This window comes from Carcharodon carcharias, chromosome 14, assembly GCF_017639515.1.
Source record: "Carcharodon carcharias isolate sCarCar2 chromosome 14, sCarCar2.pri, whole genome shotgun sequence".
Taxonomy (NCBI): domain Eukaryota; kingdom Metazoa; phylum Chordata; class Chondrichthyes; order Lamniformes; family Lamnidae; genus Carcharodon; species Carcharodon carcharias.
Window position 1 is genome coordinate 124,083,257 of NC_054480.1, and position 22,909 is coordinate 124,106,165.

The 22,909-nt window shown below is 46.7% G+C and overlaps 1 protein-coding gene across 2 annotated transcripts in view; it reads right to left on the bottom strand.

Moving 5' to 3' along the window:
* Nucleotides 1-22,144, bottom strand: part of LOC121286697 (SHC-transforming protein 2-like) — an 85,434-nt gene extending 63,290 nt beyond the window's left edge. Inside the window, exons 1-3 of one of the 2 annotated variants that reach the window (XM_041203675.1) lie at nucleotides 22,091-22,144; nucleotides 21,342-21,492; nucleotides 13,716-13,773 (exon numbers count right to left, since the gene is read on the bottom strand). In XM_041203675.1, the coding sequence (XP_041059609.1) occupies nucleotides 13,716-13,773; nucleotides 21,342-21,346 (63 nt within the window). In that variant the 5' untranslated portion in view covers nucleotides 21,347-21,492; nucleotides 22,091-22,144. Of the gene's footprint in view, nucleotides 1-13,715; nucleotides 13,774-13,899; nucleotides 13,915-21,341; nucleotides 21,493-22,090 lie in introns of those variants that run through there. The other variant, XM_041203676.1, reaches the window with a different exon arrangement.
* Between the last annotated feature and the right edge of the window lie 765 nt (nucleotides 22,145-22,909).

Below are 22,909 nucleotides of genomic sequence, written 5' to 3' on the forward strand. Positions count from 1 at the left end.
AATTCTGAAGGGCTTTGATTGGGTAGACACTGAGAGATTGTTTCTGCTGGTTGGGAAATCTAAAACACAGGTGCACAGTCTCGGGATAAGGAGCTGATCATTTAGACTGTCATTTAGACTGAGATGAGGAGAAGCTTCTTTACTCAATGAGTTGTGAATCTTTGAAATTCTCTACTCCAGAGGATGTGGATGCTCCATCATTGAATATATTTAAGGCTGGGATAGACAGATTTTTGGTCTCTCAGGAAATTAAGGGATATGGGGAGTGGGCGGGAAAATGAAGTCAAAGCCCAAGATCGGCCATGATCATATTGAATGCTGGAGCAGGCTCGACAGGCTGTGTCATCTACTCCTGCTCCTATTTCTTATATTCTTATGTTAGAAGATTGAGAGGAGATTTGATAGAGGTAGTCAAAATCATGAGGGGTCTGCACAAAGTAGATAGAGCAAAACTGTTCCCATTGGTAGAAGGACTGAGAACAAGAGGGGACAGATTTACGGTAATTGGCAAAAGAAGCAATGGTGACATGAGGAAGAACTTGTTCACACAACGAGTGGTTGTGGTCTGGAATGCATTGCCTGAGAGTGTGGTGGTGGCAGATTCAATCAAGGCATTTAAGGGGGAATTGGATTATTATCTGAAAAGGAAGAATGTACAGGGCTACAGGGAGAAAATGGGGGAAGGGATTTTGGGTGAGTTACTCTTACAGAGTCAGCACAGATGTGATGGGCTGAATGGCCTCCCTCCTGTGCTGTAACCATTCTATGATTCTTACCCAACATAATCTATCAAATTCAGTCTTGACATATTCACCTGACCTCCAATCTTAACAGTGTATTTGGGGAGAAAGTTCCAGGTTTCCACTATCCTTTGTATTTTTTTTATTCATTCATTGGATGTGGGCATCACTGGCTAAGCCAGCATTTATTGCCCATCCCTAAATGCCCTTGAGAAGGTGGTGGTGAGCTGCCTTCTTGAACCGCTGCAGTCCGTGTAGTATAGGATCACCCACAGTGCTGTTAGGGAGAGAGTTCCAGGATTTTGACCAAGCGACAGATAAGGAGTGGCAACATATTTCCAAGTCAGGATGATGAGTGACTTGGAGGGGAACTTCCTGGTGGTGGTGTTCCTATGAGTCTGCTGTCCTTGTCCTTCTAGATGGTAGCGGTCATGAGTTTGGAAGGTGCTGTCGAAGGACCCTTGGTGAGTTTCTGCAGTGCATCTTGTAAATGGTACACGCTGCTGCTACTGTGCGTCGGTGGTGGAGGGAGTGAATGTTGAAGGTGGTGGATGGGGTGCCAATCAAGCAGGCTGCTTTGTCCTGGATGGTGTCAAGCTTTTTGAATGTTTTGGGAGCTGCACTCATCCAGGCAAGTGGGGAGTATTCCATCACACTCCTGGTTTGTGCCTTGTAGATAGTGGACAGTCTTTGGGGAGTCAGGAGGTGAGTTACTCACCACAGGATTCCTAGCCTCTGGCCTGCTCTTGTAGCCAAAGTATTTATATGGGTAGTCCAGTTCGGTTTCTAGTCAATGGTAACCCCCAGGACATTGATAGTGGGAGATTCAGTGATGGTAATACCATTGAATGTCAAGGGGCAATGGTTGGATTCTCTTTTGTTAGAGATGGTCATTGGCTGGCACTTGTGTGGTGCGAATGTTACTTGCCATTTGACAGCCCAAACCTGGACATAGTCCAGGTCTTGCTGCATATGGATATGGACTGCTTCATATCTGAGTCATCACGAATGGTGCTGAACATTGTGCAATCATCAGTGAACATCTCCACTTCTGACCTTATGATGGAAGGAAGGTCATTGAGGAGGCAGCTGAAGCCTAAGACACTACCCTGAGGAAATCATGCAGTGATGTCCTAGAACTGAGATGATTGTCCTCCAACAACCACGACCATCTTCCTTTGTGCTAAGTATGACTCCAACCAGAGGGGAGGTTTCCTCTTGAATCCCATTGCTGGGGCTCCTTGATGCCACTCTCGGTCAAATGCTGCTTTGAAGTCGAGGGCAGTCACTCTCATCTCACCTGTAGAGTTCAGCTCTTCTATCCATGTTTGAACCAAGGCTGTAATGAGGTCAGGAGCTGAGTGATTCTGGTGGAACCCAAAGTGAGCGTCAGTCAGCAGGTTATTGCTAAGTAAGTGCCGCTTGATAGCACTGTTGATGACCCCTTCCATCACTTTACTAATGATCGAGAGTAGACTGATGGGGCAGTAATTGGCTGAGTTGAATTTGTCCTGCTTTTGTATGCAGGACATAACTGGGCAATTTTTCACATTGTTGGATAGATGCCAGTATTGTAGCTGAACTGAAACAGCTTGGCTCAGGGTGCAGCAAGTTCTGGAGCACAAGTCTTCAGTATTTTTTGCAGGAATATTGTCAGGGCCCAAAGTCTTTGAAGTATCCAGTGCCTTCAGCCGTTTCTTGATATCACATGGAGTGAATCGAATTGGCTTAAGACTGGCATCTATGATGCTGGGGACCTCCAGAGGAGGCCAAGATTGATCACCCACTCGGTACTTCTAGCTGAAAATTGTTGAAAATGCTTGAGCCTTATATTTTGCACTGTTGTGCTGGGCGCCCCCATCATTGAGGATGGGGATACAGGTGGACCCTCCTCCTCCAGTGAGTTGTTTAATTGTCCACCACCATTCAGGACTGGGTGTGGCAGATATGGAGAGCTTAGATCTGATCCGTTGGTTGTGGACTCACTTAGCTCTGTCCATCACTTGCTGCTTATGCTGTTTGGCAAACAAGTAGTCCTGTGTTGTAGCTTCACCAGGTTGATACCTCATTTTTAGGTATGCCTGGTGCTGGCATGCCCTCCTGCACTCTTCATTGAAACAGGGTTGATCCCTTGGCTTGATGGTAATGGTAGAGTGGGGGATATGCCGGTCTATGAGGTTACAGATTATGTTCGAGTACAATTCTGCTGCTGCTGATGACCCACAGCACCTTGTCGATGCTCAGTCTTCAGTTGCTAGATCTGTTTGAAATCTATTCCATTTAACACAGTGGTAGTGCCACACAACATGATGGAGGGTATCCTCAATGTGAAGGCAGGACCTTGACTCCACAATGACTGTGCAGTGCTCATTCTTACTGATACTGATCGAGGACAGATGCATCTGCAGCAGGCTCATGGGTGAGGATGAGGTCAAGTATGTTTTTCCCTCTTGTTGGTTCCCTCACCACTTGACGCAGACCCAGTCTAGCAGCTATGTCAATGTATGGACATTGAACTCCCCCAGCCAGAGTACATTCTGCAGTCTTGCCACCCTCAGTGCTTCTTCCAAGTGGCTTTGAACGTACTGATTCATCAGCTGAGAACTTGGGAGCGGTACGTGATAGTCAGCAGGAGGTTTCCTTGCCCATGTTTGACCTGATGCCATGAGACTTCATGGGGTTCAGAGTCAATCTTGAGGACTCCCAGGGCAACTCCCACTCGACTGTATACCACTGTGCTGCCACCACCTCTGCTGGGTCTGTCCTGTTGGAGGAACAGAACATATCCAGGGATGGTGATGTCTGGGGCATTATCTGTAAGGTACGATTCCATGAATATGGCTACGTAAGGCTGTTGCTTGACTAGTCTGTGAGACAGCTCTCCCAATTTTGGTACAAGTCCCCAGATATTACTAAGGAGGACTTTGCAGGGTTGACAGGGCTAAGGTTGCCATTGTAATTTCCCATTCTTAGGTCAGTGTGTCTGGTTTTCATTCCTTATTGACTTTCTAGCAGTTTGATACAACTGAGTGCCTTGCTAGGCTATTTCAGAGGGTAATTAAGAGTCAACCACATTGCTGTAGACCAGGAGTAAGCCAGACAACAGATTTCCTTCCCTAAAGGCCTTGGTGAACCAGATGGACATCATGGTCATCATTAGATTTTTAATTCCAGATTTTTTAAATTGAATTCAAATTTTGCTGTGATGGGACTTGAACCCGGGGTCCCCAGAGCATTACCCTAGGTCTCTGGATTACTGGTCCAGTGACAATACAACTATGCCACCCTCTCCTCCTGTTGCCTGACATCACCTCTGAACAGCCTGACTCTAATTTTAAGGTTCTGTCCCTTGTTTTGGACTACCCACTCCACCTGAGGAAATAGTGATCTACCACATTATCATCTTTGACCCTCTTAAACATACCCCTTGACACAGTCACCATGCCAGCTCTCTGACACCTCTCACTGAGCATAAGAAATGCTTTAGAAACATTTTCTCTCACTTCTGTTGCTCGTCTCACAGATGGAATTTCACATCTGCCACCTTCTGGACAGCTGCATCCTCAGACCACTCATTTCTGATCTTTGAAATGTACAGTACAGAACAAGCAATTCCTGCCAACCCATCACTGAAAGACCTTCAGCAAGAAATGTCCACAGTCTGCCCATTTTCACTGCTTCAGCTGTCATTTGGCTGCAGCAGCAGGAGGTGGAGATTTATACAAATGGTGTGAACAGTTTGGATGAAATATTTTGTGGCAAGTGAGAAATTTTAGTGTGTGAAACTGCCCCTCCCATCTCCTCACCCTCTATGGCTCTGCAACAGCTGGGTATAATATGTGTAAAGCTGCAGGATTTGTAACTGTCTGTACAGCTGTGTCTGTGTATCTGTCAGCAATGAATATTTTCCCATCTACTTGACCCGGTTTGGTTAGTGAACTCTGTACATTGAGAGTTAAAGGTGCCAGCTACAGCTCAGTAGCACCCTCTCCTCTGAATTAGAATGTCGTAGGTTCAAGACACACTCCAAGGATTTAAACACATAATCCCGACTGACACTCCCATCGCAGTGCTGCACTGTCGGATGAGACATTAAACCAAGGCCACATCTGCCCCCTCAGGATGATCTTATTGCTATTGTGGGAGCTTGTTTTGTGCATTGTGACTACTGTACCTCATAGTTTATAACAGGGGCTGTTCTAAAATAAAATGCAGCACTGCCCCTCCATGATAGGTCTGACACTGATCGAGGTGAGTTAACTGCTCCCAAAACACAATCCATACTCAAGCCTTAGAATCTGACACATCCACCTTCATGTATCATTCAAATACAGAGTCAGCAAAAAAAAGCCTGTCAGTGAGTGTAAACAGCTTTCCAGTAATCAGCCCATAATAATCCCATTAAATGACACTAGAAAACCATCACTGCTTCCTTTTCGAAGACTGATTTGCTAACACTTGTTTTCTGTGGCTATTTTATTTTAATGGTTAACCGTTTCCTTCAGCTGGAATGTCAACAACTCATCAGCAATTTGACTAATGTCCTGCTGTACCTCCCAAGTGCCTTTCAGATTGTATAATCTATCCTCACCGCCTCCCCTCCCTCCCATCACAGTCCTATCACCTCCTCCCCCTCCCCCACCTCAATCCTATCACCTCCTCCCCCTCCCCCACCTCAGTCCTATTACCACCTCCCTCTCCCCCACCCCCATCTCAGTCCTATCATCGCCTCCCCCTCTGTAGAGATGTGCTATGAGAGGCTTCTTTAGATGAACAACAAACTTTATTTAGAGAACTGCTGGCTAATAGCAAAGCACACCCCCAGACTAGGAAAACTCCACCCCTTAGGAGATTCCCCATGCTCGGTGTTGATTGGCTGTTCTGACTATGTGACCCTGAGTCAGTAAGGCTGGCCTTAGAGCAACAACCACCACATCTCTTCCCCCTTTAATTCCTTGTTTTACATTCCTTACCCAAATTACTTTGTACAGGTGAATAGAAAACAATATCAAAAATCTTAGAAATAATCACACTTGCACTTTCTCTTGAATTCAGCTTATACACTTATACACATAGGTCCTGTAATTACAAATCAAATCATTGAGGAGTTTTTATGTTTCAGGCAGACTGGCGTAACTCTATAGCCTGAGGCTCTTCCACAGGATCAACATTAACAGGAACTGCGATAACGGGTACCTCTTTTGGCACAGGCAGTTCATCACTATTTGATTCAATGAAGATTTGCTCCCAATGTGGTTTCCTCTACATTGGAGAGACCAAACGCAGACTTAGTGACCGCTTTGCGGAACACCTTCGGTCTGTCTGCAAGCATGACCCAGACCTCCTTGTTGCTTACCATTTCAACACTACCCTGCTCTCATGCCCACATGTCTGTCCTTGGCCTGCTGCAATGTTCCAGTGAAACTCAACGCAAACTGGAGGAACACCACCTCATCTTCCGACTAGGCACTTTACAGCCTTCCGGACTGAAAATTGAGTTCAATGACTTTGGATCATGAACTCTCTCCTCCATCCCCACCCCCTTTCCGATCCCCCTTTTTCCAATAATTTATATTTTTCTTTCCCCACCTATTTCCATTATTTTTAAATGTATTTCCATTCATTGTTTTATCTCTAGCTTTTAGCCTATTTCGATCCCTTTCCCCCACCCCAACCCCACTAGGGCTATTTGTATCTTGCTCGTCCTGCTTTCTACCCTTAATGTCACCATTAGCACATTTCTTAGCTAATATCACCGTCAAAACCTCTTTGTCCTTTTGTCTATGACATCTTTTGGCAATCTCCACCTATCACTGGCCCTCTATCCAGCTCTACCTGTCCCACCCCGCCCCCCTTAAACCAGTTTAAATTTCACCTCTTTTCTATTTTTCCTTAGTTCTGATGAGGAGTCATTCAGACTCGAAACATTAACTGTGTTCCTCTCCGCAGATGCTGTCAGACCTGCTGAGTTTTTCCAGGTATTTTTGTTTTAGTTGTGAATTTCCAGCATCCATAGTTTTTTGCTTTTGTCTTAAGACATCAATAATGTCCATAACAGGTCGATCAGGTACTTCGGTGCTTACGGGTTTGATAACATTCCTTTGTGGCAACACTGACTGTGGAAGAATCTCCCTGCTCCTCAGGTGATACATGTGTTTACGAGCAATCTGGCCTTCCACATCTACTTGGTATGAAAGGGGTCCAGTCTCACAAACAATAATCCCTGGGATCCAACTCGGATCGCAACCAACTTTCTTACATTTACGGCTTCATCTACCATAAATTTCCGGGCTCTACTATGCAAATCGTGACTTGTTATCTGATTACCTTGGTTCTTCTCTACCCTCCCTGGCAAATTTGGAAATATGAGGCTCAGTCTCGTTCTGAGACAACGCTTCATATACAGTTCTGCTGGTGGACCACCTGTTGTTGTATGTGGAGTCGTGCAGTAGCTAAGAAGGAAGCGTGAGATTTTGGTTTCCAAGGTTCCACCCGACAATTTTTTTAGTCCTGACTTGAAAGTTTGGGCGGTTCTCTTGGCTAGTCCGTTTGATGCTGGGTGGTAAGGCTCAACTTGGATGTGTTTAACACCGTTTAGACTGGTGAAGTTCTGAAATTCAGCACTTGTAAATATGGGTCCATTGTCTGATATAGTGACTTCAGGCAATCTGTGAGTCAAAAAGCACTGGCATAACTTTTCGATGGTAGCATGTGATGTATGTGATTTCGCCTCAAAAATCTTCATCCATTTTGAATGTGCATTCAAAGGATCATCCTCCACTATTTCCGCCAACTCCAGCATGATGCCACCACCAAACACATCCTTCAACCCCCTGTCAGCATTCTGTAGGGACCCTCTGGTCCACTCCTGGACACTCTGATCCACTCTTCCATCACCCCCAACACCTCATCCCCTTCCCATGGCACCTTCCTATGCAATCGCATATCTCCTCCCTCCTCACCGCCCAAGGGCCCAAATACTCCTTTCAGGTGAAGCAGCACTTCACTTGCACCTCCTTCAATTTAGTCTACTGCATTCACTGCTCCCAAGACGGTCTCTTCTACATCGGGGAGACCAAACGCAGACTGGGTGACCGCTTTGCGTCATACCTTTGGTCTGTCCGCAAGCATGGCCCAGACCTTCCTTTCTCTTGCCATTTCAACACACCATTCTGTTCTCATGTCCACATGTCCGTCCTTGGCCTGCTGCAATGTTCCACTGAGGCCCAATGCAAACTGGAGGAACAGCACCTCATCTTCCGATTAGGCACTTTATAGCCTTCCGCACTTAACATTGAGTTCAACAACTTCAGACCATCCATCTTCTCTCCTCCATCTTCACCCCTTTTTAAAATTTTTCATTTACTTATTTTTATTCATTGTTTTATCCACCTTTTTTATTCCTTGATCTATCCTTTTCCCCAATCACCATCCACTCCCCCCGCCCCACCCCAAAAGGGCCATCTGTTACTAATTCTATGTTGGTCTTTCACAGAGTGCTGACCCTTGTTCTGCCATTCACACATTCTGCTTTCTTTACCTTTATGCCACTATCAGCACCTTCGTTAGCCACCACCACATTCCCTTTGTTTTGGGTCCATGACATCTTTGTCAGTCTCTCCTCAGCCTCCACCTATTGCTGATCTTCTATCCAGCTTCACCTGATCCAGCCTCCTTAAACAGTATACATTTCATCACATTTCTACTTTTCTTTAGCTCTGAAGAAGAATCAAATGGACTCGAAATGTTAAGATAACGGCAAAATACCACGGATGCTGGAAATCTAGAAGAAAAACACCTGGAAAAACTCTCCACAGATGCTGTCAGACCTGCTGAGTTTTTCCAGGTATTTTTGTTTTTGTTTTCGAAATGTTAACTCTGTTTCTCTCTCCATAGATGCTGTCAGACTTGCTGAGATTTCCTAGCATTTTCTGTGCTTCTATTCTATATGGATCCACATCACTGCGTCTACATGGTGCCCCAGATAGGAACCTTGGTGGCTTGGTAAGTGTAGTTCTTTCTTTTAGATGAACTCCTGCTTCCAGAAATCTTTTTAATACCTCCTCTAAATTTGCTAAATGCTCGGTCTCTGTCAATCCTGTTATGAGGACATAGTCAAGGTATACTACGACCTATGGTAATCCCTGTAGCAAACTCTCCATCATTCTTTGAAATATTGCACATGCCAAAAACACGCCAAAAGGTGGGTGCGTATACTCGAATAGGCCTTTGTGTTTATTGTGACATACCCCCGGGATGTGTTATCTAACTCGAGTTGCTGGTATATGTGGCTCATACCCAGCTTAGTGTAGCATTGACCTCCTGCCAGCTTTGCTTACAAGTGTTCAATTCTTGGAATTGGATACTTATCCAACTTGACGGCCTGATTAACTATTAGCTTATAATCGCCGCGAATGCAGATGGTCTTATCCAGTTTCATTACAGGGATGATAGATGCTGCCCATTCTGATAATGGAAATGTCTGTATGATGCCTTGTTCCTCCAACCTGTTTTCTCTTAAGGCATATGGTACCGGTCTTGCCTTAAAAAATCATGGCGTTGCCTCTGGTTTAGCATAAATCTTGGTTTGCAAGCCTTTGATTTTTCCTAATTCGTTGCAAAAGATGCTGTCGTATCTTTTAACAATTCTAGCAGTCCTCCTGCCTGCACTTGAAAAATCTCGGACCAATTTAACTTGATTTCTTTTAGCCAATCGTGGCCCAGAAGGCTTGGTCCTTCCCCAGTCACTATTATTACTGGGAGCTGCACTGACGGCTGCCCTTGGCTCACAGGTACCATGGCGGTGCTTTTTACTTTTATGGCTTCTCCCATGTAAATCTTCAGAAGCAGAAGTTCTCTCCAGGCTCAAGGATTGGGTACCTTCTCTCAGGTACTGAAATGTGTGCTCACCCTCACTGTGGCTGATACCCCTGTATCCAACTCCATAACTACAGGCTTCCCATTTATACGGAGTGTGACAGTAATAGGGTTTGCCTTGAAGGCTTTAAGAATAAAAAGAGAGTGAATGTCAGAATCAGTAATTTCAGGCTCTTTCATATTATGTACTTCTAACATCTTTGCTGGCTGGTTACTTGGCAGTCTGGACTTAGCTCTGCACTGCTTCATCAAATGTCCTCTTTTGCGACAGTAATAGCACTCAGCCTCCTTAAATCCACATGTTTCAGGAGTGCAGTTACTCCCAAATCAGTAACATTCCAACTTCAGGAGCGCTGTCTGATTGCCTCCAGAATATTTTTTTGATTTCTGGGTGTTTGGGAATGATTCCCACTTCACGACTGCTTCAGCGGTTTTGGTGCCACGCCTGGCTGCAGGTTCCTGCCCTAACTGGTAAATGGTGCCATTTTTGCAAGCTCTGTAGCTTCCTGCAAATCTTCTTCAGCGCATTCCATGGCCAGGGCTATTTCCATTGCTCGTTTAAAATTTATATTGACTTCTGCCAGCATTCGATGCTGAATGCCATCATTGCACATGCCACAAACTAACCGATCCCATAGCATGTTGGTCAAGGTTGCTCCGAAATCACAATGCTCTGACAATTGCTTCAACTTAGCAATATAAGTCGCGACTGATTTGCCTGGGGCCCTCACCCCTTGTATTAAATTTGAATCTTTGCATAATGACAGATGGTTTGGGTTTAAAATGTCCCTTCACGAAATCCATGAACTCACTGAACGATTTGGAGTTGGGCGTGCTTGGACTGTGAGACTACGAATAAGGTTATAGGTTTGACTCCCACAGACCCTCAAGAGAATTGTTTTGCACTTTGCCTCCTCCCCTATTTCATTGGCCTGGAAATAAAACCCAAGGCGCTTGATGTATTGAGTCCAGTCCTCCATGGAGGAGTCAAATAGGTCGATCCTCCCAAAGAGAGGCATCCTGGTGAGTATATATTTTTTCCTTTCTTTAAAACGGGATACTCACAGTTGTGGGGTGAGAGGCAGTGCCAGGATCATTTATCCTCGTCACCAGGTGTAGAGATGTACAACCAAGAGGCTTCTTTAGTTGAACAATGAACTTTATTTACAGAGCTGCTGGATTAGCTGCAGGCCTCTGCCAAAGCTACAACACACACCCCCAGACTAGGAAAACTCCATCCCTTCCCACACTCAGTGTTGATTGGCTGTTTAGACCATGTGATCCTTAGTCAGTAAGGCTGGCCTTAGAGCAACAATCACCACTCTATCCCATTTTAGTCCTATCACCGCCTCCCCCCATCTCAGTCCAATTACCGCCATCCCCTCCACCCATCTCAGTCCTATCACCACCCTCCACTTCCCCCCATCTCAGTCCTATCACTGCTGCCCCCTCCCCCTATCTCAGTCCTATCACTGCTGCCCCCTCCCCCCATTTCAGTCTTATCATCGCCTCCCCCTCCCCATCTCAGTCTTATCACTACTGCCCTCACCCCCATCTCAGTCCTATCACCCCCCACTCCCGTTCCCCCATCTCAGTCTATTCACTGCCTCCCCCTCCCCATCTCATACCTATCACCCCTCCCCCTCCCCCAAACTCAGTCCTATCTCCAACTCTCCCTTCTCAGTCTGATCACCCTCTCCCCACAATCTCATTCGTATCACCCCTCCCCCTCCCTTCCATCTCAGTCCTATCAACCCCATCCCACTCCCTCTCCATCCCCATCTCATCCTATCACCGGCCCCCTCCATCTCCATCTCAATGTTACTCAAATTCTCGGCCAGTGTCTTTGTTAGGTCCAGGCTCAACTATTCCAATGCTCTCCTGGCTGGTCTCTCACCTCCCAGAAACTTCAGCTCATCCAAAACTGTATCAACTCCATTCACCCATCACCCCTGTGCTCGCTGACCTACACTGGCTCCCAGCCTGGAAAGACCTCAATTTTGAAATTTGCATCCTTGCTTTCCAATCCCCCCATGGCTTCTCTCCTCTCTATCTCTGTAACCTCCTCCAGCTCCACAACCCTCCGAGATCTCTGCACTCCTCTAATTCTGGACTCTTGAGCACTCTTGATTTTAATCACCGCACCATTGGCGGCCGTGCATTCAGCTGCCTGAGCCCCAAGCTAAACCCCTCCCTAAACCTCTGCAGCTCTCCATTTCCCTCTCTTTCTTGAAAACTCTCCCATATATCCGGCTTTTTGAACAAACTACTTGTTTTCCTCCTAAAATCTCCTTGATTCAGGGTCCACTGTCATCTGATGTGCCTCTCTGTCCTGTCTTGATGAGGGGGTGGTGAGGGACAAACCGAGCACTGATACATATAGATTGATGAGAAAGGGGTGTGGGGTGATCGAGGATTGGACAATCTGCAGTGTAGCAGTGAGGTTACTTGGACCTGAACAATCTCTGTAAAGAGAGGCTGCAGAGAAGGGAGTGTAAAGACAGTGAGTGACTGAATCAGCCTAGCTCTGTGTTGAGTTTGTTAATCTGAGAGGTTAGGTGCTCAGGTTGGACACCGCGTTAATCAGACCTCTCTCTCTCTCTCTCTCTCTACTACTCCTCCCAGGTGACAATATTCTGCCAATACTTTGTCCACAGCAATTTAGACAAAATGGTGAAGCATCCATAGAACCCATACCCCAGTGAGAGTCAGTGTGTGTGGAACCCGTACCCCAGTGAGAGTCAGTGTCTGTGGAACCCACACCCCAGTGAGAGTCAGTGTGTGTGGAACCCATACCTCAGTGAGAGTTAGTCTGTGTGGAACCCGTACCTCAGTGAGAGTCAGTGAGTGTGGAACCCGTACCCCAGTGAGAGTCAGTGTGTGTGGAACCCGTACCTCAGTGAGAGTCAGTGTGTGTGGAACCCACACCCCAGTGAGAGTCAGTGTGTGTGGAACCCGTACCTCAGTGAGAGTTAGTCTGTGTGGAACCCGTACCCCAGTGAGAGTCAGTGAGTGTGGAACCCGTACCTCAGTGAGAGTCAGTCTGTGTGGAACCCGTACCCCAGTGAGAGTCAGTGAGTGTGGAACCCGTACCCCAGTGAGAGTCAGTGAGTGTGGAACCCATACTTCAGTGAGAGTCAGTGTGTGTGGAACCCGTACCCCAGTGAGAGTCAGTGTGTGTAGAACCCATACCCCAGTGAGAGTCAGTGTGTGTGGGACTGTACCCCAGTGAGAGTCAGTGTGTGTGGAACCCGTACCCCAGTGAGAGTCAGTGTGTGCGCAACCCGTACCCCCAGTGAGAGTCAGTGTGTGTGGAACCAGTACCCCAGTGAGAGTCAGTGTGTGTGGAACCCATACCCAGTGAGAATCAGTGTGTGTGAAACCCATACCCCAGTGAGAGTCAGTGTGTGTGAAACCCGTACCCCAGTGAAAGTCAAAACCTGTGGACATTGCAATCGATCCCACTCTCAACCAAGCTCCCCACCCACTCTTCCCTGAGAGCAGCACTGGACTGTGGGCTTCCCAACTGCCAGGTAGTTTCTGTACTCAAGGACTTTTCTTCATTTCAGGCTATTTGACCAAGGAGAGTCTCACAGCTGAGAAAAATCCTTCCTCAGCCAATGTCTGAACAGATTCAGGGATCCAGGCTGCTCACATAAATTGAAAAGGAACAAACCACTTGTTTGCATTTCTACATAGCATTTCACTGCCTCAGAACATCCTAAAGTGTTTCACAGCCAGTGAACCTGATGTCTTTGAATAGGAACCCTGGGATTTTTCACATTGGCTGAAGCTTCGATTTAAAGTCTCATCTGAAAGATGTCACCACCAACACTGATGCACTCCCTCGGCACCGCCCCTCCGACAACACATTGCTCCCATGGCACTCCCTCAGCATCGCCCTTCCAACAGTGTGGCGCTCCCTCGGCACCACCCCTCTGACAGCACAGTGCTCCCACAGCACTCCCTCAGCATCGCCCTTCCAACAGCGTGGCGCTCCCTTGGCACCGCCCCTCCAACAGCGCTGTGCACCCTCGGCACCTCCTCGCTGACAGCGCTGCACACCCTTGGCTCCGTCCCTCCGACTCTTACACTTACCTCAGTTGACTGCAGGTGCCGTGCTCCCTGTGTCAAGACTCCATTCAACAAGTGTTTTCTGAAAATACAGACGGCAAATCAGTTTTACTGTGACATCACACAACAAACGTCAGCTTTGAGAATGACCACCAGACATGGCTAGAGCATTGAACTTCCTCATAATTGAGTCTCAGAGCTCAGATACCTGCTGACTGGCTGCCTCAGCCTGATTCTCTGTGTTTCTTGCTCCCACAGAATAAGGAAATGGCTGCAGGGATGGTGAACAGTGGGCGGCAGTTTCTAATTACAGTAAACAGAGCTAGCAGCAGACAGCAAATACTGGGAGTGTTTCTGTTGAACTGCCGACCATCAAACCCTAGAATGATACTGTGTAGAAGGAGTCCATTCGGCCCATTGTGCCTGTGCTGGTTCTTTAGCAGAACTATCCCATTAATCCCACTCTCCTGCTCTTTCCCCATGGCCCGGCACATTATCCCCCTCCAAGTATTTATCCAATACCTTTTCCAAAGTTATTATTGAATCTGCTTCCACCGCCCTATCAGGCAGCATGTTCCAGATCACAACAACTAATTGTGTAAAAACTTTCTCCTTATCTCTCCCTCTGGTTCTTTTACCAATTATCTTCAATCTGCTTCCCTCTGGTTACCGACCCTCCTGCCACTGGAACCAGTTTCTCCTTATTTACTCTATCAAAACTCCTTATAATTTTGCACACCTCTGTTAAATCTCCTCTCAACCTCTCTGCTCTAAGGAGAACAATCCCAGCTTCTCCCATAACTGAAGTACTTCATCCCTGGCACCATTCTATAAATCTCCACACCCTCTCCAAGGCCTTGACATTCTTCCCAAAGTGAGGTTCCCATATTCATCCAAAAATACCTCATCTCCCTCCATTAGAAGGGACTCTGTAATATGACTCAGCTCCCTCGCTGCTGTGTTTGTGCAGCTGGTTCACGTTTCAGTTGCTCCAATCTACCAGTCTGCAGGAGACTGGCACAGACCAATGATGCTCAAAGTGCTGCCTGAACATCAGGTAAATAAAGTTTAATCACCAGGACAACCCAGGAGAAAAATGTCAAATAGACATTCGAGTCATTATGGCACAGAAGGAGGCCATTCAGCCCAGTGAGCCCATGCTGGCTCTCTGTAGAGCAATCCAGTCAGTCCCATTCCCCACTTTTTCCCCATAAGCATTGAAGAGAAACTTTCAATGTTTTTGATATTAATTATAAAAAGGCTGATATCAGGAATCATCCAATCTGGTAACAGGGAGGTCTGTTTGCTTTCCAGTTGACAAAGGGAAGGCAGGATGGGGTGAGCAGAATGTGAAGGATGACCAATGGCTGAAGCATGAGGGGGGAAGGCCACCATGACAGTGGATGAGTCTGTGATCGATGGCAGCAGTGTGGAGGCAATTGTTGGGAGGAAGTCCTGAAATGCCTGCAAAGACCACCAGCCAGCGTTGGCCACCTTACCTGTCCCAGACATGGTGTGGGCTCCCAGAGAGCTTGCTGCCTCTGAAGGCACCAGTGCCCCTGTTTAGAGAGTCATCTCTCTCCAAAAGTGCTCTTGCCTTCAGAGGTAAGTCTATAAGTAATGAGGCTTTGTGGAACTGTGGGCTCTTGTCCAATTGCTCCATTAGTCAGAGAGAGGAGCCGTAAACGCCATCTGGGTTGTCTGAATGTTTCACTAAATTACCAAACGCTCCAACCTCTGGCCCGAGGAAACTTCTCCTGCCCTTGGTTCATTGCACTGAATTAACTTTCCTCAGTGATGAGCACAACAGAATACAGTCACACAGTGAGTGACCCTTATCCTGAATAAACAGTGATTCTGTACAGTTACACAGTGAGTGACCCTTATCCTGAATAAACAGTGATTCTGTACAGTTACACAGTGAGTGACCCTTATCCTGAATAAACAGTGATTCTGTACAGTTACACAGTGAGTGACCCTTACCCTGCTGAATAAACAAACAGTGACTTAATTAACTACAGAGACAGGTATACTTTAAGAGTTAACCTCCTATCTCACGACGTATATCATTTCTCTATTGTAAGTAAATGTTTGTGGTTAGTCGGTCACATTAAAAGTTTAGGTAAACACTGGCCAATTTGCTTCTGGCAATCACGAAAGGTAGAAAGGAGATAAGACAGTGTTTATTTAAGGAGCTTTTACCCATTTTTTTCCTTTTGCCAATATTGCTTTCATATTTACACCAGGACAGAAACCTAGACTCAATTTCAGAACTCCTTTCACATGCATTAGTGTGATCATGAGAAGCTGAACAGCCACACACCCATCTCCTGTGGATCTTCGTCACATTCGATCAAAACCAAACTTAGATTTTACAAAATTACAACCCAGAGACAGATCAAACAAATTATTCCAGAGTACAGGGGGGAAACTGCCCATTGGGCAATGGATTCAGGCAGTGAGCTGCTGAGCCACATTAACCTAACGCGACAGCAGAAAGGGGGCCCACTCCCCATCAGGTGCTTGTTCATTGTTTCCAGGTTTGCTGCTCTCGGGAAATATTTGCTACAATCTTCAGCCAGAAGTGCCGAGTGGATGATCCATCTCGGCCCCCTCCGGAGGTCCCGAGCATCACCCAGATGCCAGTCTTCAGCCAATTCGATTCACTCCATGTGATATCAAGAAACAGCTTGAAAGCACTGGAGACTGCAGAGGTTCTGGGCCCTGACAATATTCCGGCAATAGTCCTGAAGTCTTGTGCTCCAGAACTTGCCGCGCCCTCTGCCAAGCTGTTCCAGTACAGCTACAACACTGGCATTGTGGAAAAAAAACAGGTCAAATCCAACCCAGCCAATTACTGCCCCATCAGTCTACTCTCGATCATCAGTAAAGTGATGGAAGGGGTCATTGACAGTGCTATCTAGTGGCACTTATTCAGCAATAACCTGCTCACTGATGCTCAGTTTGGGTTCTGCCAGGGCCACTCAGCTCCTGATCTCATTATAGCCTTTGTCCAAACATGGACAAAAGAGCTGAACTCAAGAGGTGAAGTGAATGATTGCCCTTGACATCAAGGCAGCACTTGACCGAGTGTGGCATCAAAGAGCCCTAGCAAAACTGGAGTCAATGGGGATCGGGGGAAAACTCTCTGCTGGTTGGAGTCATACCTAGCACGACAGAAGATGGTTGCGGTTGTTGGAGGTCAGTCATCTCAGTCCAGGGACATAACTGCAGGAGTTCCTCAGGGTAGTGTCCTGGGCCCAACCATTTCCGGCTGCTTCATCAATGACCTTCCCTCCATCATAAGGTCAGAATTGGGGATGTTCGCTGATGATTGCACAATGTTCAGCACCATTTACGACTCCTCAGATACTGAAGCTGCCCTTGCCCACATTCAGCAAGACCTGGACGACTTTCAGGCTTGGGTAATAAGTGGCAAGTAACATTCGCGCCACACAAGTGCCAGACAATGACCATCTCCAAAAAGAGAGAATCCAAACATTTCCCTTGACATTCAATGGCCTTACCATCACTGAATCCCCCGCTATCAATATCCTGGGGGTTACAAATGACCAGAAATTGGACCAGCTATGTGAATAGTGTGGCTATAAGAGCAGGTCAGAGGGTGGGAATTATGTGACAAGTAACTCACCTCATGACTCTCCAAAGCCTGTCCACCATCTGCAAGGCACAAAGGCACAAGTCAGGAGTGTGAGGAAATACTCCCCACTTGCCTGGATGAGTGCAGCTCCAACAACACGCAAGAAACTTGACACGATCCAGGACATAGGACTTGATTGGTACCACATCCACCACCTTCAACATTCACTTCCTCCACCACCGACGCACAGTAGCAGCAGTTTGTACCATCCACAAGATGCACTGCATCAACTCACCAAGGCTCTTTTGACAGCACCTTCCAAACCCACGACCTCTACACCTAGAAGGACAAGGGCAGCAGTCACCTGGGAACATCACGACCTGCAAGCTTCCATCAAGTCACTCACCATCCTGACTTGGAAATATATCGCCGTTCCTTCACTCTCACTTGGTCAAAATCCTGGAACTCCCTCTCTAACAGCACTCTACACCACACGGACTACAGCAGTTCAAGAAGGCATCTCACCACCCCCTTCACAATGGCAATTAGGGATTGGCAATAAATGCTGGCCTAGCCAGCGACGCCCACATCCCATGAAAGAATAAGTAAAAAAAAAGATAAAAGGATTGTTCCAGCACCTGTTGTAACATCTGGCAGTGGAGAGTATGATTCCACACGTGGTCCTCTGCCAGGAAGCTGTTTAAATATTTGATGAACTTTGCACAACATTTCAACCTGGGGCCACACCAGCTTTACCTACAACAACATAAAATTACAAACAAACTGCTCAACAAGATGACACACCTGAAATAAGAAACCATGAACTGGCACATCCACAGCTATAGAGGGAGAAGGCTGACCAGATTCCAGTTCAGTGAAAGAAGCTTCATCGATTTACATTCGAACACTTTTAAACACCCTCAGAGGGAGTCTCACAATCTGACCTGTCTTCATCCGACCAGGAACAATTGTTACTGGACTAAGTCATCACTGGAGGTGCTGAACCTGTTCTCACCCAATATCCGCACACAGAGTGCATGGGTCCCCAGATCGGATTGGATCTGGGGTTCCTGACAGGGATTGGGTGTGGGGTGCAGTTCTGCCACGTCCAGTCGTGAATAGTGGTGGACACATAAACAACTCACTGGAGGAGGAGGCTCCACAAATGTCTCCATCCTCAATCAGTGCAAAAGATAAGGCTGAAGCATTTGCAACCATCTTCAGGAAGAAGTGCCGAGTAGATGATCCATCTCAGCCTCCTCCCGAGGTCCCCAGCATCACAGATGCCAGTCTTCAACCAATTCAATTCACTCCACGTGATATCAAGAAATGGCTGATACCACAAAGGCTATGGGCCATGACAACATCCCTTAGTACTAAAGACTTGTGCTCCAGAACTAGTCATCCCCCTAGCCAAGCAGTTCCAGTACAGCGACAACACTGGCATCTGACAAAGTAGAAAATTTCCTGTCCACAAAAAGCAGGACAAATCTAACCTGACCTCCACATCAGACTATTCTTAATCAAAGTGATGATGGAAGGTGTCATCAACATTGCTGTCAAGCAGCTCTTAATCAGCAATAACCTGCTCAGGGTCACTCAGCTCCTGACCTCATCACAGCCTTGGTTCAAACATGAACAAAAGAGCTGAATTACAGAGAAGAGGCAAGAGTAGCTACCCTTGACATCAAGGCTGCATTTGACTGAGTGTGGCATCAAGGAGCCCTGGAAGTCAATGGGAATCAATGAGAAAACTCTCCACTAGTTAGAGACATACCTAGCACAGAGGCAGATGGTTATGGTTGTTGGAGGTCAGTCATTTCAGTCCCAGGACATCACTGCAGGAGTTCCTCAGGGTATTGTCCTAGGCCCAACCATCTTCAGCTGCTTCATCAATGACCTTCCTTCCATCATAAGGTCAGAAGTGGGGATGTTCGCTGATGACTGCACAACGTTCAGCACTATTCATGAATCCTCAGACACTGAAGCTGTCCACGTCCAAATGCAGCAAGACCTGGACAACATTCAGGCTTGTGCTGGCAAGTAGCAAGTAACATTTGTGCCACACAAGTGCCAGGCAGTGACCATCACCAACAAGCGAGAAGCTAACAGTCTCCCATTGACATTACCATCGCTGAATCCCCCACTATCAACATCCTGGAGGTTACCATTGACCAGAAACTGAACTAGACCAGCCAGGGTCTAGTACTGTGGCTATAAGAGCAGGTCAGAGGCTGGGAATGCTGAGGCAAGTAACTCACCTCCTGTCTTCCCAAAGCCTGTGCACCATCTACAAGACATAAGTCAGGAGTGTGATGGAATGCATTCCACTTGCCTGGATGAGTGCAGCTCCCACAACACTCAGGAAGTTCAAAGCAGCCTGCTTATCAGCACCCCATCCACCAGCTTATTCACTCCATCCACCACTGACGCACAGTTGCAATTGTGTGTAAAATGTACAAGATGCACTGCAGCAACTCACCATGTCTCCTTCAACAGCACCTTCCAAACCCATGACTTCTACCACCTAGACGGACAAGGGCAGCAGACACATGGGAACACCACCACCTGCAGGCACATTCTGAGCCTTTGCCACCCTCAGTGCTTCCTCCAAGTGGTGTTCAACATGGAGAAGTACTGATTCATCAGCTGAGGGGATGGGGGGGGGGGGGGGGGGGGAAGGGGGGGGGCCGCGGTGGGGGGTGTGTGGGGCGTCATAAGCGGTAGTCAGCAGGAGGTTTCCTTGCACATGTTTGACCTAATGCTATGAGAGCTCATGGGGTCCAGAGTCGATGCTGAGGACTCCCAGGGCAACTCCCTCCCAACTGTATACCACTGTGCCGCCACCTCTGCTGGGCCTGTCCTGCTGGTGGATAGGACATACGCAGGGATGATGGTGGTGGTGTCTGGGACATAGTCTGAAAGATATGATTACATAATTTGACTATGTCAGGCTGTTGCTGACGAGTCTGTGGGACAGCTCTCCCAATTCTGTTTGTAATGAATGTTAGTGTTAGTAAGGAGGACTTTGCAGGGTCAACAGGGTTGGGTTTGCTGTTATCATTTCCAGTGTCTCGGTCGTTGCAGGGTGGTCCATCTGGTATCATTCCTCATTGACTTTCTAGTGGTTTGATACAACTGAGTGGCTTGCTAGACCATTTCAGGGGGGCACTTAAAAGTGGATTTCGACTCACATGTAGGCCAGACCAGATAAAGACAGCAGATGGGTTTTTATGACAATTGACCTCATCAGACTTCTAAATTCCAGATTTTTAATTGCTTGAATTCAAATTCCACCATCTGCCATGGTGGGATTTGAACCTGCCCAGAGCATTACCTGGGTCTCTGAATTACTAATGCAGTGACAATTTTTTTTTTATTCGCTTGTGGGCGTCGCTGGCTAGCACTTGTTGCTCATCACTAATTTTTGAGAGTCGACCGCATTGCTGTGGGTCTGGAATCACATGTAGGCCAGACCAGGTAAGGATGGCAGATTTCCTTCCCTAAAGGGCACTAGCGAACCAGATGGGTTTTTACAACAATCCACAATGGTTTCATGGTCATCATTGGACATTTAATTCCAGATTTTTATTGAATTTAAATTCCATCTGCCATGGCAGGATTCAAACCTGGGTCCCCAGAGCATTAACCTGGGTCCCTGGATTACTAGTCCAGAGACAATATTACTACACCATCGCCTCCCCTGTAATGAGTGCACCCAAGTCCCTCTGAACATCAACATTTACAAGTTTGTAATTACTTTTAAAAAATATTTGTTGGTTTTCTTCTTAATATCAAAGCGGACTCATCATGCTCTCTCTCCTCTGAGTTCTCTGACCTTCTATCCTCCCTTAACCCCTCTCTACAGAGAAATTCCCCTACTCATGTTCACCACTATCCCCTTGACCTCTGAGGCATCTCTATTCCCACAGTCTCAATCACAGATAAGGCTGTCTCTGATTATTTTCATGAATCCCTCACCACTCAATCCCTCTTCCAATCCCACTTTCTGTACCTACCCATGGAGTAAAGTTTTCCAAATTACTTACAGCATTTTCAAGCAGGCTTTGACCCTCCGTTTTCCACAATATTTCAAGAGCTGATGATCTGTTCAACCTATGTCTTTAATGCTGTTATGCTCAGTAAAATTGATTTTCTCTCCCATCCCCCTCATTCCCCTGTTTTGGTCCCTTCTTCATTCTGTCAAATAAAAGGAAACAAATCTGAGGGTATCTTGTGCACCATTGGTTTAGCCACTCATCATCATATTTGACTGGACACTCAGGTCTCATTCTCACCAGCCAAACAGAATCATTAGGAGCATCCTGTTACTTTACTCCCCATGGCTCAGTCCAGTCAGTTACCTATACACAGCAGCTCATCCAAGACACCACATGAGCAACAACTGATCCGTGGTAAGCCTGTGAGATCCCTTGACAAGGCAGGAAAATCTCAGTGAGGCGTCTGATTCCTGATATCACCTCAACAGCTCAACATCTCAGTGTTACTCCAGGCAAGACAGAAGCTTAGTGGAGGTACATAGGGCAACTGGCAACTGTGGAACCATACCCCAGTAAGAGACAGTGTGTGTGGAACCCGTATCCCAGTGAGAGTCAGTGTGTGTCCCTGGGGTATGGGTTCTACAGTCAGTGTGTTTGGAACCCAGTGAGAGTCATTGTGTGAGATCTTGTCATCTTGACATCAAGGCAGCATCAACTGAGTATGGCATCAAGGAGCCCTAGCATAATTGGAGTCAATGGGAATTAGGGGGACAACTCTATGCTTGTTGGAGTCATACCTATCGCAAAGGAAGATGGTTGTGGTTGTTGGAAGTCAATCATCTCAGCTCCAGGACATCACTGCAGGAGTTCTTCAGGGTAGTGTCCTAGGCCCAACCATCTTCAACTGCTTCATCAGTGACCTTCCTTCCATCATAAGGTCAGAAGTGGGGATTTTCGCTGATGATTGCACAAGGTTCTGATACTGAAGCAGTCCATGTCCAAATGCAGCAAGACCAGGACAATATCCAGCCTTGGGCTGACAAGAGGCAAGTAACATTCGCGGCACATAAGTGCCAGGCAATAACCATCTTCAAAAAGAGAGAATCTAACTATTGCCCCTCCGTTAGATTCAAGGTTGTTATGGAAAAGGACAAGGATGGGCCAGAAATCAGAGTTCTAAATTGGAGGAAGGCCAATTTTAGTAAGATCAGATATGATTTGGCCAGAGTGGATTGGGAGCAGTTACTTTTAGGTAAATCTGCATCAGAGCAGTGGGATTCATTCAAGAAGGAAATAGGGAGAGTACAGGGCCAATGTATTCCAGTAAAGAAAACCAACAAATCCAGGGAACCATGGATGTCGAGGGATATACAGGATTGGATAAAGAGAAAAAGGGAGGCTTATGGCAGATACCGAGGGCTTAAGACAGCGGAAGTATAGAATGTGTAGGGGGAGAAATTAAAAAGGAAATTAGGAAAGCAAAAAGGGGGCATGAGAAAACATTGGCAGGTAAAATAAAGGAAAATCCAAAGTTATTTTACAAGTACATTAAGAGTAAGAGGATAACTAGGGAAAGAGTAGGGTCCATTAAGGACCATAGTGGTAATTTGTGTGTG